The sequence below is a fragment of the Calypte anna genome, chromosome 1 (genome assembly GCF_003957555.1).
Source record: "Calypte anna isolate BGI_N300 chromosome 1, bCalAnn1_v1.p, whole genome shotgun sequence".
Lineage (NCBI taxonomy): Eukaryota > Metazoa > Chordata > Aves > Apodiformes > Trochilidae > Calypte > Calypte anna.
In genome coordinates this window covers 28,459,477-28,472,323 of record NC_044244.1, presented here as the reverse complement: position 1 = coordinate 28,472,323, position 12,847 = coordinate 28,459,477, and the positions used below count along the sequence as shown (strand labels likewise).

Here is a 12,847-nt window from a genome sequence, read left to right as displayed (position 1 = left end):
AAATCACTCCTGAATTCTCATTTCTGTAAGACTCTTTGCACTGTGTTATTCTATTGCTATCCTCTGTGGTGTTTGTGTATTTATTTGCTGTCACTCAATACTGAGGACACACAAAGTACCACTGAAAACTTAGAAAATGATGGATTACATACAGTATATTGAATATAGCCCAGGTGATCATGCACTAGGTATGTGCTCTAGCTACATGAATATGTTCTTTGTCTTAAAAATTCTTATGTGATCAGGAATTTTCTCCACTAATCAGTGAATGTCATAAAATAGGGGATAGTTCCTAAGTGTTCTCCCACTATTTATGTGAAATGTTTGCTAAGGCCTTCTCTGAGGGACTGCGAAGAAGAAACACAAAGCTGAGAAGAATTAATGTTTTCAGAAAAAATAAAAATATGTAAAAATAAATTTGAAATCAAGATTTAGTGAATGGCTTGTGTTATTTATTTCTGGCCTTCCAGAAAACATATTAGTGGAGGCCAAGTCTAAACATACATACCATAATGATCCAAGAGTAAACTTGAAATTATTACTCAACCTCCTTATTACTGAAATACACTGTAGTCACACTATTTATTATGAGAGTATAACTTATTACTAAAGTTAGAAGCAGAAGTCTGCTAGAACGCTGAAGTAATCAGCAAAGATATGCAGACTGCCAGAGAAAAGAGAAAAGAGTGTTTAATGTCTTACAAATCACCCTTTTCAAGATAATCTCCATCACTCTCTCAACCATTAAACCCTGGTTTCTCTATCCATTAAAACCAGATTACTAATTCAGACAGCTATACTTAGACAATTACCCTAATGCATCCAGAGCTAAAATACATAAGTGCAGCCTTTGAGCCATGGAATTTCAAGAAATCATTGGGGAATGTGTTACTGATGAAGCAAGAGTTCATTAATAAGAAAAATCATAGCACACATTCTTAGCAGGCTAATAAAAATGTTACTGATATTGCAGTTATCTGGAAGAGAAACTTCAGAACTGAAAAAGATACCAGTAACATTGTTTCCCCCTCACACAGAATGACACAGATGCAGCAGTGTTTGCTGCTGTTTAACACAGCAAAGTGTTAGAAAGAAGGACAATGTGTGAGTATGGGTTGTTGTTTGGACAATAAAATATTTACCTTTTTCAGATTTACATGCAAATGCACATGCAGGTCTGGCTCTGCAGTACCTGTGGAAGCTGGCAGCACAGCCCAATTCCTGCTGCTGCTGCTGCTGCTCATAACAGATTCCAGCTTCTGGCAGAAAATTCACTTGGGCACAGAAGTTCATCTGCAAACGTTACTGATTTGTACCCTATTTTGGCATGGGAAGAAGTGCTGACTGATGCCTAGGAAGACTACATTAACATTTTGCTTTGTTTCAGTAAAAATGTCTCACAGGCTGCCAGAGACAACAACAGTGCTGTGAGTAGGGAATCAGACAGCAGACTGAACTGGCTACCTCTTGCAATAGCATTGCATCCTGCTACAAATCTGGAGGATTATGGATGTACTATTTTTGGAGGGAGGCTACAACACATACAATGAACACAGCACACTGCAAACTACAGGATGCTACAACTATTCCACCCATGAGAATTATTTCTGCCTCTTTTATGACATTTCAAAAACGTTTGCTGTGTACCAGGCACTCCAAGAAGCATGGGTAGATTTCTCATTTGAATTCCAGGGCCTTCAAATACAGATGTCAAGTCAAAACAAATGATGCAAATAGTCAATTTTGTAGGCAGTAATTTCCTTTCACTTTGCTAATAAAGTTCTGTGACTTTTTCTTCCCTGTCCAGATTAATTTATCCACTCTGTATATCCTTTCTCCTTAAGTGGCAATTTTTTAAATGGACAAAGCATGGGTCTTTTGTAATAAATGTTTTGAAATTTGCAATGCAAATACATTTTATTTTGAAAATACTATCTAATCAAGCAGTGACATAGAAGGTGTAATTGCAAAAATCAATTTTTACACTTTGGTTTTGCATGTTTACTTTCAAATCTCAAGCTATGGGACAACTGTAAATGTATGTAGGCTGCACATGGGTGCTAATATGTGTGTAAGGAGGATAGTACTGAGGCTTTGTTGGATACAGTCTTTCTGCAGTGATACATTACTTCCTAGAGCATTGCTGTTATCTCCTTTGTCCAGTCAAAGCAGGGTGTATTATCTTGAATAATAACATCTAATTCCTCATTTTGGAGAATTCATTTTGGAGAATTCATTTTAAAAAGGATTCGCCTGAGCCTAAAGGATATCCTTAAGGATGCTCTGAAATTTGAACACTGAGCAATCAGCCTGATAAGGGTGTATGTTGTGTCAGATAATGTCACATCTTGGACGTGAAATAAGAAGACAAAAGACCAAACCTTCAATCACAGAAAAATGGCATTATCCAGTGTAACACATAACCTGACATATATTCCTTAGTTAGAACACAAACCAAAGACCAAACGAACATTTTCCTTGTTAAACATATGAAATGTTTTTCCCTAAGACCTGTACTGTGGTCCCAAGCATATACGTGCTCTCATACACACAGGAACTCACTGACAGATGTGGTGAGCAATCCCTGAGACATACAGGATGATTCTGTTCCAGCAATGAAAGCAAATTTGTTGTTTGTATCATTAGGTTTTTTTCCTCTCTGCTTGGATGCTATCACATCTGGACAGTCTGCTATTTGCTTACTAAAATATACTCTGTTGTGTGTCTGGAAACCTGTTCTCTAAAGTGCTTTTTTCTTGGGTTTTTTTTTTCCATTTAAAAAACAAAATCACAAAATTGATTATTAAAAATGTGAAAATTTGAACCACATTAAAAAATTTGACATTTGTTGTTTACATACGAGCTCCTTCAGTTCTGATTCTCTGTGATGGCATGCTAGGTTCTCCTGTCCCCAAAGTGTTTGTTGCTATTATTCGGAACTCATATTCCATCCATGGGATTAAATCAATCACAGTAGCAGATTCCATATTTCCTTCAATATCCGATGGTTCTAAAAAAAGATAAGAAATTGCTTTAGAAAACAGCATTTTTACAATAAGGTCAGCAAGAAATGGTTCATTTTGGCAAAACTACCACTATTCTGCAACCACACATAGCCAAGTGAAGGAAACTTAATGTTTTATGTTGGGAATACCACATCTTACAAGGAGTACTCATGGCAGGGACTGGAAATTTGGAAACTATGACACAATCTTGGATAAACCGTTACAGACTTGTGAGTTTTAGCTGGGTGTGAACTAGCAAAAGAAGTATGTGTACTTATGTTATGAGGTATCCTTACTAATTACATATTGGAGTTGTAGAATTTCGCTTTACCTACGGATAAATTCATTGAAAAATCTGGAATGAAAACCCAATAAAATAGAAATTCATTATACAGACAAAGGCTAGATGTGCAAATGTAGGGTTTGATCAGTTGATAAAGAGTGGTTTATAAAATGTGGTCATATTTTGGTGTGCCTTAGTAGTGAGCATGCTACAACTTGCTGTCTGATCCCATAATGGTGTTCTTATAATACCTGTGAGAAGACTTATTACTGTCATGAAGATGAGCTTCTTTACCATAAATAAAATGCATAACTCACATAGAAAAGGGCTTGTTTCTATAGCTGTCTGCAGTTATAGGAAGACAGAGAAACTGTATTTCTTGCAGGGGTTAAGAGTTTTTTTTCAAATGTAGAGTCTGGTTCACAGGGAGATGATAAATGGGAAATTCTGCACTGGGAAAATAGCTGATTTAAAATTAAAATATCAATGCAAAAAAAAAAAAACCAAAAAAACAAAAAAAACCCAAACAGGCATACCAGCATAAGCACTAGATGGTGACAGAATTTTCCTCTACCTAATGTTCATTAATTTTTTCATTACAAAATGAGGTCCTGAAGGAGAAAGAACACTTTCCATTTTCTTCCCTCCTCCCCACTACATTCTCTCATCCTTACTCAAATTACTTCTCTAGAGCCATTGCAAACCCCCTATGGCATCCAAGCCATGATACAAATTTGACATTCTTTTTCCTGTGCTACTTTCAAGCTCTTCGTTTAATCTTCCTGTGCCACAAATTCTCAGAATAATTATGAATACTCAACACAATGAGAGTCTTATCCCTGTAACTGGAAAGATCAACATAAAGGTAAACAACTTCTTACATAATCCATTCATACATCTTTCATGCTGTGAAGTAGAATATGCTTCTTTCATAAAACACAATTGATATTATGCAACTTGAGATGAATGATTTGGGAATATTGATAGTAGCAATAATAACAATATTTACAGAGTGCAATGCCAAAGTATATATTTTTTGTTCCACACATTGAAAAGCAACAGGATTAAATGATAGCCTAAACACTGATGAGAGATCAATTTGGACTGTTCCTCATGGTTCTTTCATACGAAAGTGAACACTGAGCCAAAAGGGGAGGAGCCTAGAAAGTGAGTAAAAGCTTGCAGTGGTGGCAGTGATGGTTACTATGGTGATTTTACCTTTTTTTTTTTTTTTTTTTTTTAGGGAATCATCTACTCAAGCATGGCTCAAATGTAAAAGCAATGATTTTGAAAACACCAGAATAGAGAATTTCAGCTTTTCAGAAATTAATAATTTTTCTTTCCTACTGTCCCTTCTTAAAAGAGGAATTCAGCAATCTAGGTTCCTCCCTGCCCTGTTTAAGATATAAATCTCACTCAGCATGCTATAGGATCAGACTCAAAGTCTGACTGCATTTCTCAATGACTATCTCATTAATTCTGTGAAGCAGAAATTAAGATGTGCATCCTATCACACCTATAGCACTGCCAACAGGGAATCTTCCTCAGAAGTGAGACAGATGTGTTCAAGTGGCTGCTCTGAACCAGACAGATCAAAGATCTCAATCCAACGTTTGTATCTCTCACATCCATGTTTCTAGTTCCAGTAACACAAAGCACAAAAGGAAGCAGTATGAGAACTGTCACCTCTTGTTCATAAATTACCCCTGTGTATTTCTATGGTCTCATTTGTTACAAATTATTTTTTTTAATTTAAAAGAAGAAAAAAGGAAATAAAACATAATTAATCCTGAAAAAAAGCAGAGACTGGTTAGTCTAAAAGGCTCTTCTTTCTTGTGTATATTGTTACTGAAGAAAGTCATCAGTTATTTGAACAGCTCTAATTTATTCATTAATTTTTTTTAAAGTTTAAATAAAACTGTTATATGGAAAATACTAAACAGCATATAAGAGATAGGAAAGGACTGGGAAACCTAGTTTTATTTCCCATGCTACTTGAACATAAATCATATGAGAGGCTGTGGGAGGTAATACATACAGTAGAGATACATATACTACATATTCAAGAGGATAAGATGATGTAAGGCAGTAGGGCTTGTATTTTCAACATCATACTCTAAAAATATAACAGATTTTCAGGTCAATATGTCAGTCTATTTTTCATACATGTCCATTGCTTGAAAAGGACAACTTAAATGAAAGCCAATAGCTGAAACTATTAATATACTTAGTATTTAGAAATGCTGAATATGTGATACCATAATTTTACTTGAGTTATAATTTATTATGGTGGTGTGATTAATTATATTGATAGGACAATTCTGTATAGGTTGTGGTAATGCCATAAGGCATTGAAAGATACTAGTGGTTTAAAAATAGGTTCATGATTTATGCATTTATGTTAAATCTTGCAAAGAAATATACATTAGCATGCTCTGTGTTCGTGTAGCTGACTCCAATTATGTGGCACAATGATGACATCCAGTGGCTAGAAGGACAATCTTAGCTATTTTTCCCTAGCAGTGCCAGTTTTAACACAACTGGACCTCAAACAGACAAAGCTAACCAACTTTCTGCATAAAAAATACAAAAATGAAGACATCTATCTGCCATCCAAATTAACCTGAAAATATTTTTTTTTACGATTCTAGTAGGAGATGTGGAATATTTCCAGCAATGAGGAAAGAGGTAATAACCAGGTAAAAACCCTGGCCTGTTGTTTTCCCTATTTCTTGATGTTCAGTTCAGGCTCTCCAAGTGCTGGGAACAAACCTGCAGACAACCCAGTGACACTACCTGCTCCCAAGCCCCATAGGAGACATTCACAGCATCTCTGGTTTCTTTTTATTGTGCCTATTTTCTGAATAGCAAGCTTTCTAACTTCTGGTATTGCTCTTACCTGTTTTGGCATCTTTCCACTCTTCAGATAGAAACGTTTTTGTCTGGATAGTGTATTTAGAAATAGGGCTATGATTGTCTGTTCCACGACTCCAGGTAAGTGCTACAGAAGTGTCTCTAATGTCTTCTATTCTTATACCACCAGGAGGGCCTGGAGGACCTGAGAAAAAAAGTTGAAATAAAAAATTAAATATTCTGGAAATGAAAGTTCACAAATTCCTTGTCCTTTATTTTATGCCAATGTAGTGAATTTACCATCAGTTTCAAACTTCCTACCTGTACTTACTGATATAACTTGAATGAAAGCAGAACTAAGCAATGTTTCTCTACAGTTCAACAAAAGCCCTCCCACAACAAGAATTCAAAATTCCATACCAAAATGTGGAATCCACTACGTCCACTGAACTAACAACAGCCTTGTGAACTCCAAGGGTTGGACTTGATGATCTTTGAGGTCCCTTCCAACCCAGTCGATTCTATGATTCCATGGGTGAAATCAAACCAGTTCTGTGCACCAGAATAACCCCACGAAGACCAACACCAAGGAACTGAGCTGACAGCACTAGGCTGTCAAAGGGAAAACATTTTTCAGATAACAGCCATTTCACATCTGCCCTTTCAGTCTTCAGCATCAAGGCAACCTATAAAATAACTTCTTGAAGAGTTTCTGAGTTTGTTCAAAAGATAGATACTTGCAAAAATTAATTTCAAAATTTGTAGCTCTAGTGATTACAAAAAGTCATGAACTAAAGAGATGTTGGCTTGATGCCATATTACTATGATCCCAACACACAACTAACTCATTGCACGTAGAAGTTGCTTGTCCTGAACTAGATCATGGTCTCATCTCTTGTTTTTCAAGTCTTAAATACTATTTCTGCTCAAACCTACTACTTAATATAGCTATGTTAAAATACCAGCAATTATTCCCAACCCATATTTGGCTTTAAGTTTGTTAACTGCACTGAAGAGACAGACCTCTGTTCCAAAAATTTGCCTGTTTTTTTCCAAGCATATCAGTAAACCTAATAAATGGTATTACAATTCTTCATCAAACTCCACCTGGTATGTTACTGAAAAGTAACAGACAAAAAATGCTGAAGTGAGTGCTTGCATTTTTCTTAATGCATTTTTTTAATTAAAAAAAATTTCAGATTGCTTCAACTCCTGCACCTTTACTTTGTGAGCGTAATTTTTATACCGATGCACTGATGTGACCTGGTCCCCAGAAGAGAGGCTAAAATGTGCAGATCAAGAGGCACAGGTCATTTTTTCATAGACTAAAAAAGCTAAGAAGAGAGTGATGCAGGCACATAGATATAAAAGTGTAGGAATCTTCATCTGCAAAAGGCACTGAATGTTCAGTAAGGTGTGCTAAAACCCATGAAACTTACAGTAATTCTGTAACCGAGAGCTCAGTACCTACTTAAAATTTGGCTTACAGATATTTTCAGATCATTCTTTTCATATTGTCTATTCTGGTTTTATCATGCTTCTGTTTTCCATGATACACAGCTACATGATATATATTAAATGTTGTGTAAAAAACAGAGACAAAGCAATAGGACTTTTCCTATTGAGAAGTATTTTCTGACTCTACATTCAGAGATAATAACATGCCAAAGTGATTCAGCTAATTATCCAGCCATCTGATTGAACAACTCCCAAGGCATATTAAAAACCAAGATAAAATAACAGGATGTGTTTCTCTGCAGTACTTACAGAGAAACCACAGAAAAGCAAAACAAAAACAACTCAACAAAAAGAATGGAATGAGATTTCTACATCAAATCTAAACACAAAGTGTGACAAATATGTCTCTCTGGCTCTATTTTCTCCATAAATCTGTGCAAAAGGAATCTAATGAATTTAACCAAATCAAACCAAAATACTATGATATACTGCTGTTCCTCAGTTTCTATGAATTTATGTTTTAATTAGCAAGCAATTGAAATTCCAGCTCCAAGAGTGTTCAAATTTAGGCTGGTTCCTTAAAAAAATATAAACAAATGTCTTTTCTTAAAAAATAATAAGTGTAACCACTCTCCACAATCAGTTGGCTTGTGGCCTATGACTTTAACAATAAAATCCCTGGTTGTTTCTTCTCTTAAGATACAAAAGTAGTTCCCATTTAGTAGCCTTGGAAAAATGTACATCAGCTGACTACTGGATCACTCCTAGCCAGCTTTATTAAAATTCAAATCTTGGTATTGAAAACTAAGCTACTAATTAGCTGTCCTCAGACATCCCTTTCAAGGTAAGGACTAAATCTGTTACTGCATGTGGAGACAGCCTCTTACTCTTCACAGAGGATGCCCAGAGTACAAGTTAAGGCTAAGGACTGATTTTTAAGATGGGGTTTGTTGGTCAACTCTCCATTCTGGTACCATGATAGCCTGGATCTAAGGATGGGTAGGTAAATCCTGAGAGACCCATTCTCCTGCAAAACTGTTCACTTCAGATGCCCTCAAGGTGGAACCTATCCAGGTTTCTCAGTCCCAAGATCTTTCTTTCCTTCATTCTTCTCTTACAGCTTCTCACTTACTGCTGAACTTTCCAAAAATGTCACATCAGAAACCATGAAGGGGCAGCTGCTGGAAAGATAAGCCAGGACCCACAAGTAACCTCAGATTTGGCAGTTCCTTCAATGAGGCAGAATACACAGGGTCTGGATACAACAGGCAGAGCCAGGTGCTGATATTGCAGTCCTGGGTACCACAGTGATGACTCAGGTGCATCCAGGTGACAAACTATTGCATATATCCAAGCAGCCCATCCAGGAGACAAGACACCTATAGCATGGGTCTGAAGCCCAACCATGAGGCAGGGCTGGATACAGAGCTGGAAGAAGGTATGTCTGTAACTTAGCTCCAGTCAGGGATGAAGGTCCAGAGATAAATGGGGCTCCTGGGCAGTTGCATGGATGGGTGCCCTGGGTGAGGCTGGGCAGGACCATTAAGGACTGGTGGTACACTCAGGGGGCTAAAATTTTTCCATGTTCTAATATCACTAGCAAGTCTGGATATAACAGCAACTTTCATACACATTGGACAATCCATATGAGCTGTTAATTTATTTTTATTTTTTCATGCACAGACAAAATATCTCCCTGTGCCTGCATGAAGGGTGGCTATGCTTTAAGCTCTGAAACTAGTTCTTTGTCTTCATACTTTGCTGTTGCCCCTTCTACTAATGCAGTGAAACTGTAGTGTCACCTTTGTCATATTTCATCAGATATTTAACCTTGTCCCTATAAGATAGTCTTCCACTAAATGGTAATGAGAATTACTCAGCAATAAGCAGAACTGTGTTGATCTTACTAAAACCAAAATGTCAAGAAAAAAATGAATGCTGTTTTCTTTCACAACATAACCTCAGAGAAATTATTCTAATCATAACTACTGGGTTGGAAGGATAATCAGAAGCTCAATAAGGCACCATGTCTCTCCTTTTACTTTTAAAAGGGATTTCTTACACAATACTAAGGCACCAGAACAGACCCTTCTCATCTTTGCAGATGTATTCTGCAGTTTCACCACTTACCACATATGCTTTGACATTTCACAAAAAAATTATGACATTTCACTGGCTGTTAATCTCCAGAAAAAAATTAAATACAGAAAGATTCAAGTCCACAACATTCTTGGGTGACAGAAATGCAGAATGAGGGTAAAAGCTACACTGCAGGTGCTGTAGACCTCTATAGTGTAACTGGAATATGGGGCAAAACATGACAGCAAAGCAGCCCCAAGTATAAGTTACATCTCCTTTATACTGTCAGCATTACAGACCATTAATACTTCATAATGACCTGGAGGCATAACACAGAGTAAAACGCCCAAAGGACATGATTTTACTCACATTTTTGAAGCTGTGCATTGTAACAGATCTTGTAGGACACCTGCCATAGAAGCAAGCTCAGTGTTTTAAGACCTCAGTAACAATTAGCTCCACCTAAAGTTCCACCTCAATATGAGGAAGAATTTCTTTAAAGGGTTACAGAGCCTTGCAACAGGCTCCCCAGAGAGGTTTTGGAGTCTCCTTCTTTGAAGACTTTCAAGACCCATCTGGATACATTTCTGGATCACCTGCTCTAGCTTTTGTCCTGCTCTGGCAGGAGGGTTGGACTCAGTAATCTTCAGAGGTCCCTTTTAACCCCTGAAATTCTGCAATTCTGTGAATTAATAGACAGGAATCAGTTAACAATCAAGTGACAACCTAAATGCCAAAATGTCCTGATGTCTGTAATATGAAAACTAGATCGAGTAGGTCTAGTACTCTATACAGTAACTTAGATCTAATATTGTAAGTCTAGCACTGTACACAATAATATAATCCATAGAGCTTCCAGAGAAAAAAGAGAAATCTACTTTTATACAGTAGATTTATTGAAATGGTACCTAAAATCTATTTTTAATAATGAAGCCTTAATTAAAGCATCTAAAAATGACTCCCACATAAGGAAAATACCCATAATAAAACAATCTTCATTGATTTTCAGGGAAAAAAACCACATTCAGTCAGACATTTAAATGTCTGGAATAGAATCAGCGCCCTGACTTTACACGCTTATGCACTTCTCATTTTCTCATTTCTTGCTGAGAAAGAAAATAATCTAAACAACCTGAAACCCTCTGCTTAACTAGGTGAAACCCAACCACATTTCTGGTGTACCTGGAGAACCTTACCTCTGACAACGAGGTCAGCTGAAGCAGAGGAGTTGTCCACGATGGTCTGAGCAGTGCAGGTGTACCTGCCCGCATGACGTAGCTGGACGTTCTTGATGAGCAGCTCCCCGTTGGATTTAATCTGTAACAAAAACAGCACTCGATGAAGCTGGCAAACACCCCTGCACAGTTAGGTGATACCCATCTCCACATCTCTCCCAACTGATATACAGTGGTTGCTGTTTCCAAAAAAATGTGTTTTCTTCAAGCATGGATCACCTCAAAGATACATCTGATTTATATGACAGTTGTTTAAGTGACTTGTTTCCTGAGGAGCTGCTACTGTTTACTGCACTTAAAAAAACCCAGATGTCTTAAAAAAGTAAGTATTTTTTTCACCCTTTTACTATTTGAAGCCTTAATCTAAACATTAGATGTGGTCAAGAATTTTTTCATAAACAGATTATTTTTCCTTTACTTTCACTTGCTTTTTTATGCATGTGTGTACACTAAAACATCATGGAGTCCTTCTAAGAGAGTAGGATACTCTTTTGCTCTTCCCTTACAAGCCTAAAGCAGTATGAACACTTATCACAGAGCCTTTTTCAAAGATTAAATAAAGGTGCACCAAAATGCAGGGATTGCAGAGCAATAATCACGTTCAATGCTCAACACTTTTCACAGCTGCTTAGAGGAAAGGACAGACCCTGCTCTGCACAGGGGTGTTGGCAATGGACAGGACAATGACAGTAACTGTACCCAGGGAAGCAATTTACAGTTCAACAAGGCTAATACCCTCATCATCATCATTACAGACCCTAATCCATCCTCAACACTCTTCACCAATGCTGGACTACTGGGAAAATAGTTAGTTATATTTTCACAAGCCTGTAAGGTCCACCGTCTGCTGCTACCTGTGGTTCTACAAATAGGCAAACTGAGCAAAGTATTTTTGCCCTATGACACTTCTGTGAACCCACTGAGTAACCACATGTGCCCCTGTAAACCAAGGAGTAGAACAGACTGCTATACACCACAGCTATTCATAATGAAAAGCACATTTTATGTTGATGCTCATACAAATATTTAAAAATAACACACTTGAAATATTTTGCTTATCTTTCCTGTGGTTTTATTCTAGAAAAGGATACCTACATTAAATCATAGGGTTATACATGTATTAGTCTTAAAGGTATTTCAGAAAAACCCACAACATTATCTCCAAAATATATCTGATATCTTTCATGGAAGCTGAAATGTTATAAAATATTAACAGATGGTTTTATTCCACACTATAGTAAAAGAGGTAACATTCAGACTCCCTAATTCAGTCCAGATTGTTCACAACTGTAATTTTTTTAAAAAAAACAACAAACACTGAGACAACTCACTGCAATCCTGAAACCTTCACAGGCAGGAGCAAAAGGGATTCAGATGCAAAATTGTTTGTAATACAGAAAATGCAAAATATTTAGGCATAAGAACTAGTGTCATCATTATGGAAAGTTCTAGGGAACAGCAAATGCTTTCAACACAAGCTCAATTATTATGGGCTGTCATTAGTGTCTCTGCATTTAGACATTCTGAAGAAACGAAATAAAGTTATGTCATCCAGTTTATATTCCTAAATGTAAAGGAGGAGGAAAATACAAGGTTAAATCTTTTCCAAATGGTCTGAATCTAGAATGCCAGTTGAGAATCTATATTTAGGGGAGATTAAAATAGCCAGATAAAACTATCCTTTTCCTTTCCAAACTCCAGTGAGGATTTTGGATGCCAGCTTCAAAATTGGCTGGCATAAAATTTCAGTAGAAACTGAAGTCTGTTAACAGTATTTTTTAAATCCAACATAAGAATTCACATCTTTAAGAAATTACTGAAGTAAACATTGATTGGTTAAAAGAAGAATCAAGCACACATGAAAGTAACTGCTTGATTCTGGCTACCAACACTTCAGATGATTGCTAGGTAGGGTCAGAAAGAAATGTGGGTTT

General features: G+C 36.8%; 1 protein-coding gene across 1 annotated transcript in view; it reads right to left on the bottom strand.

Moving 5' to 3' along the window:
- The window catches only part of CNTN1 (contactin 1), a 134,530-nt gene that overhangs the window by 32,214 nt on the left and 89,469 nt on the right, over positions 1-12,847 (bottom strand). The window contains exons 14-16 of the mRNA XM_030446668.1: positions 10,875-10,995; positions 6,188-6,346; positions 2,861-3,010 (exon numbers count right to left, since the gene is read on the bottom strand). Of these exons, the coding sequence (XP_030302528.1) occupies positions 2,861-3,010; positions 6,188-6,346; positions 10,875-10,995 (430 nt within the window). The remainder of the gene's footprint in view (positions 1-2,860; positions 3,011-6,187; positions 6,347-10,874; positions 10,996-12,847) is intronic.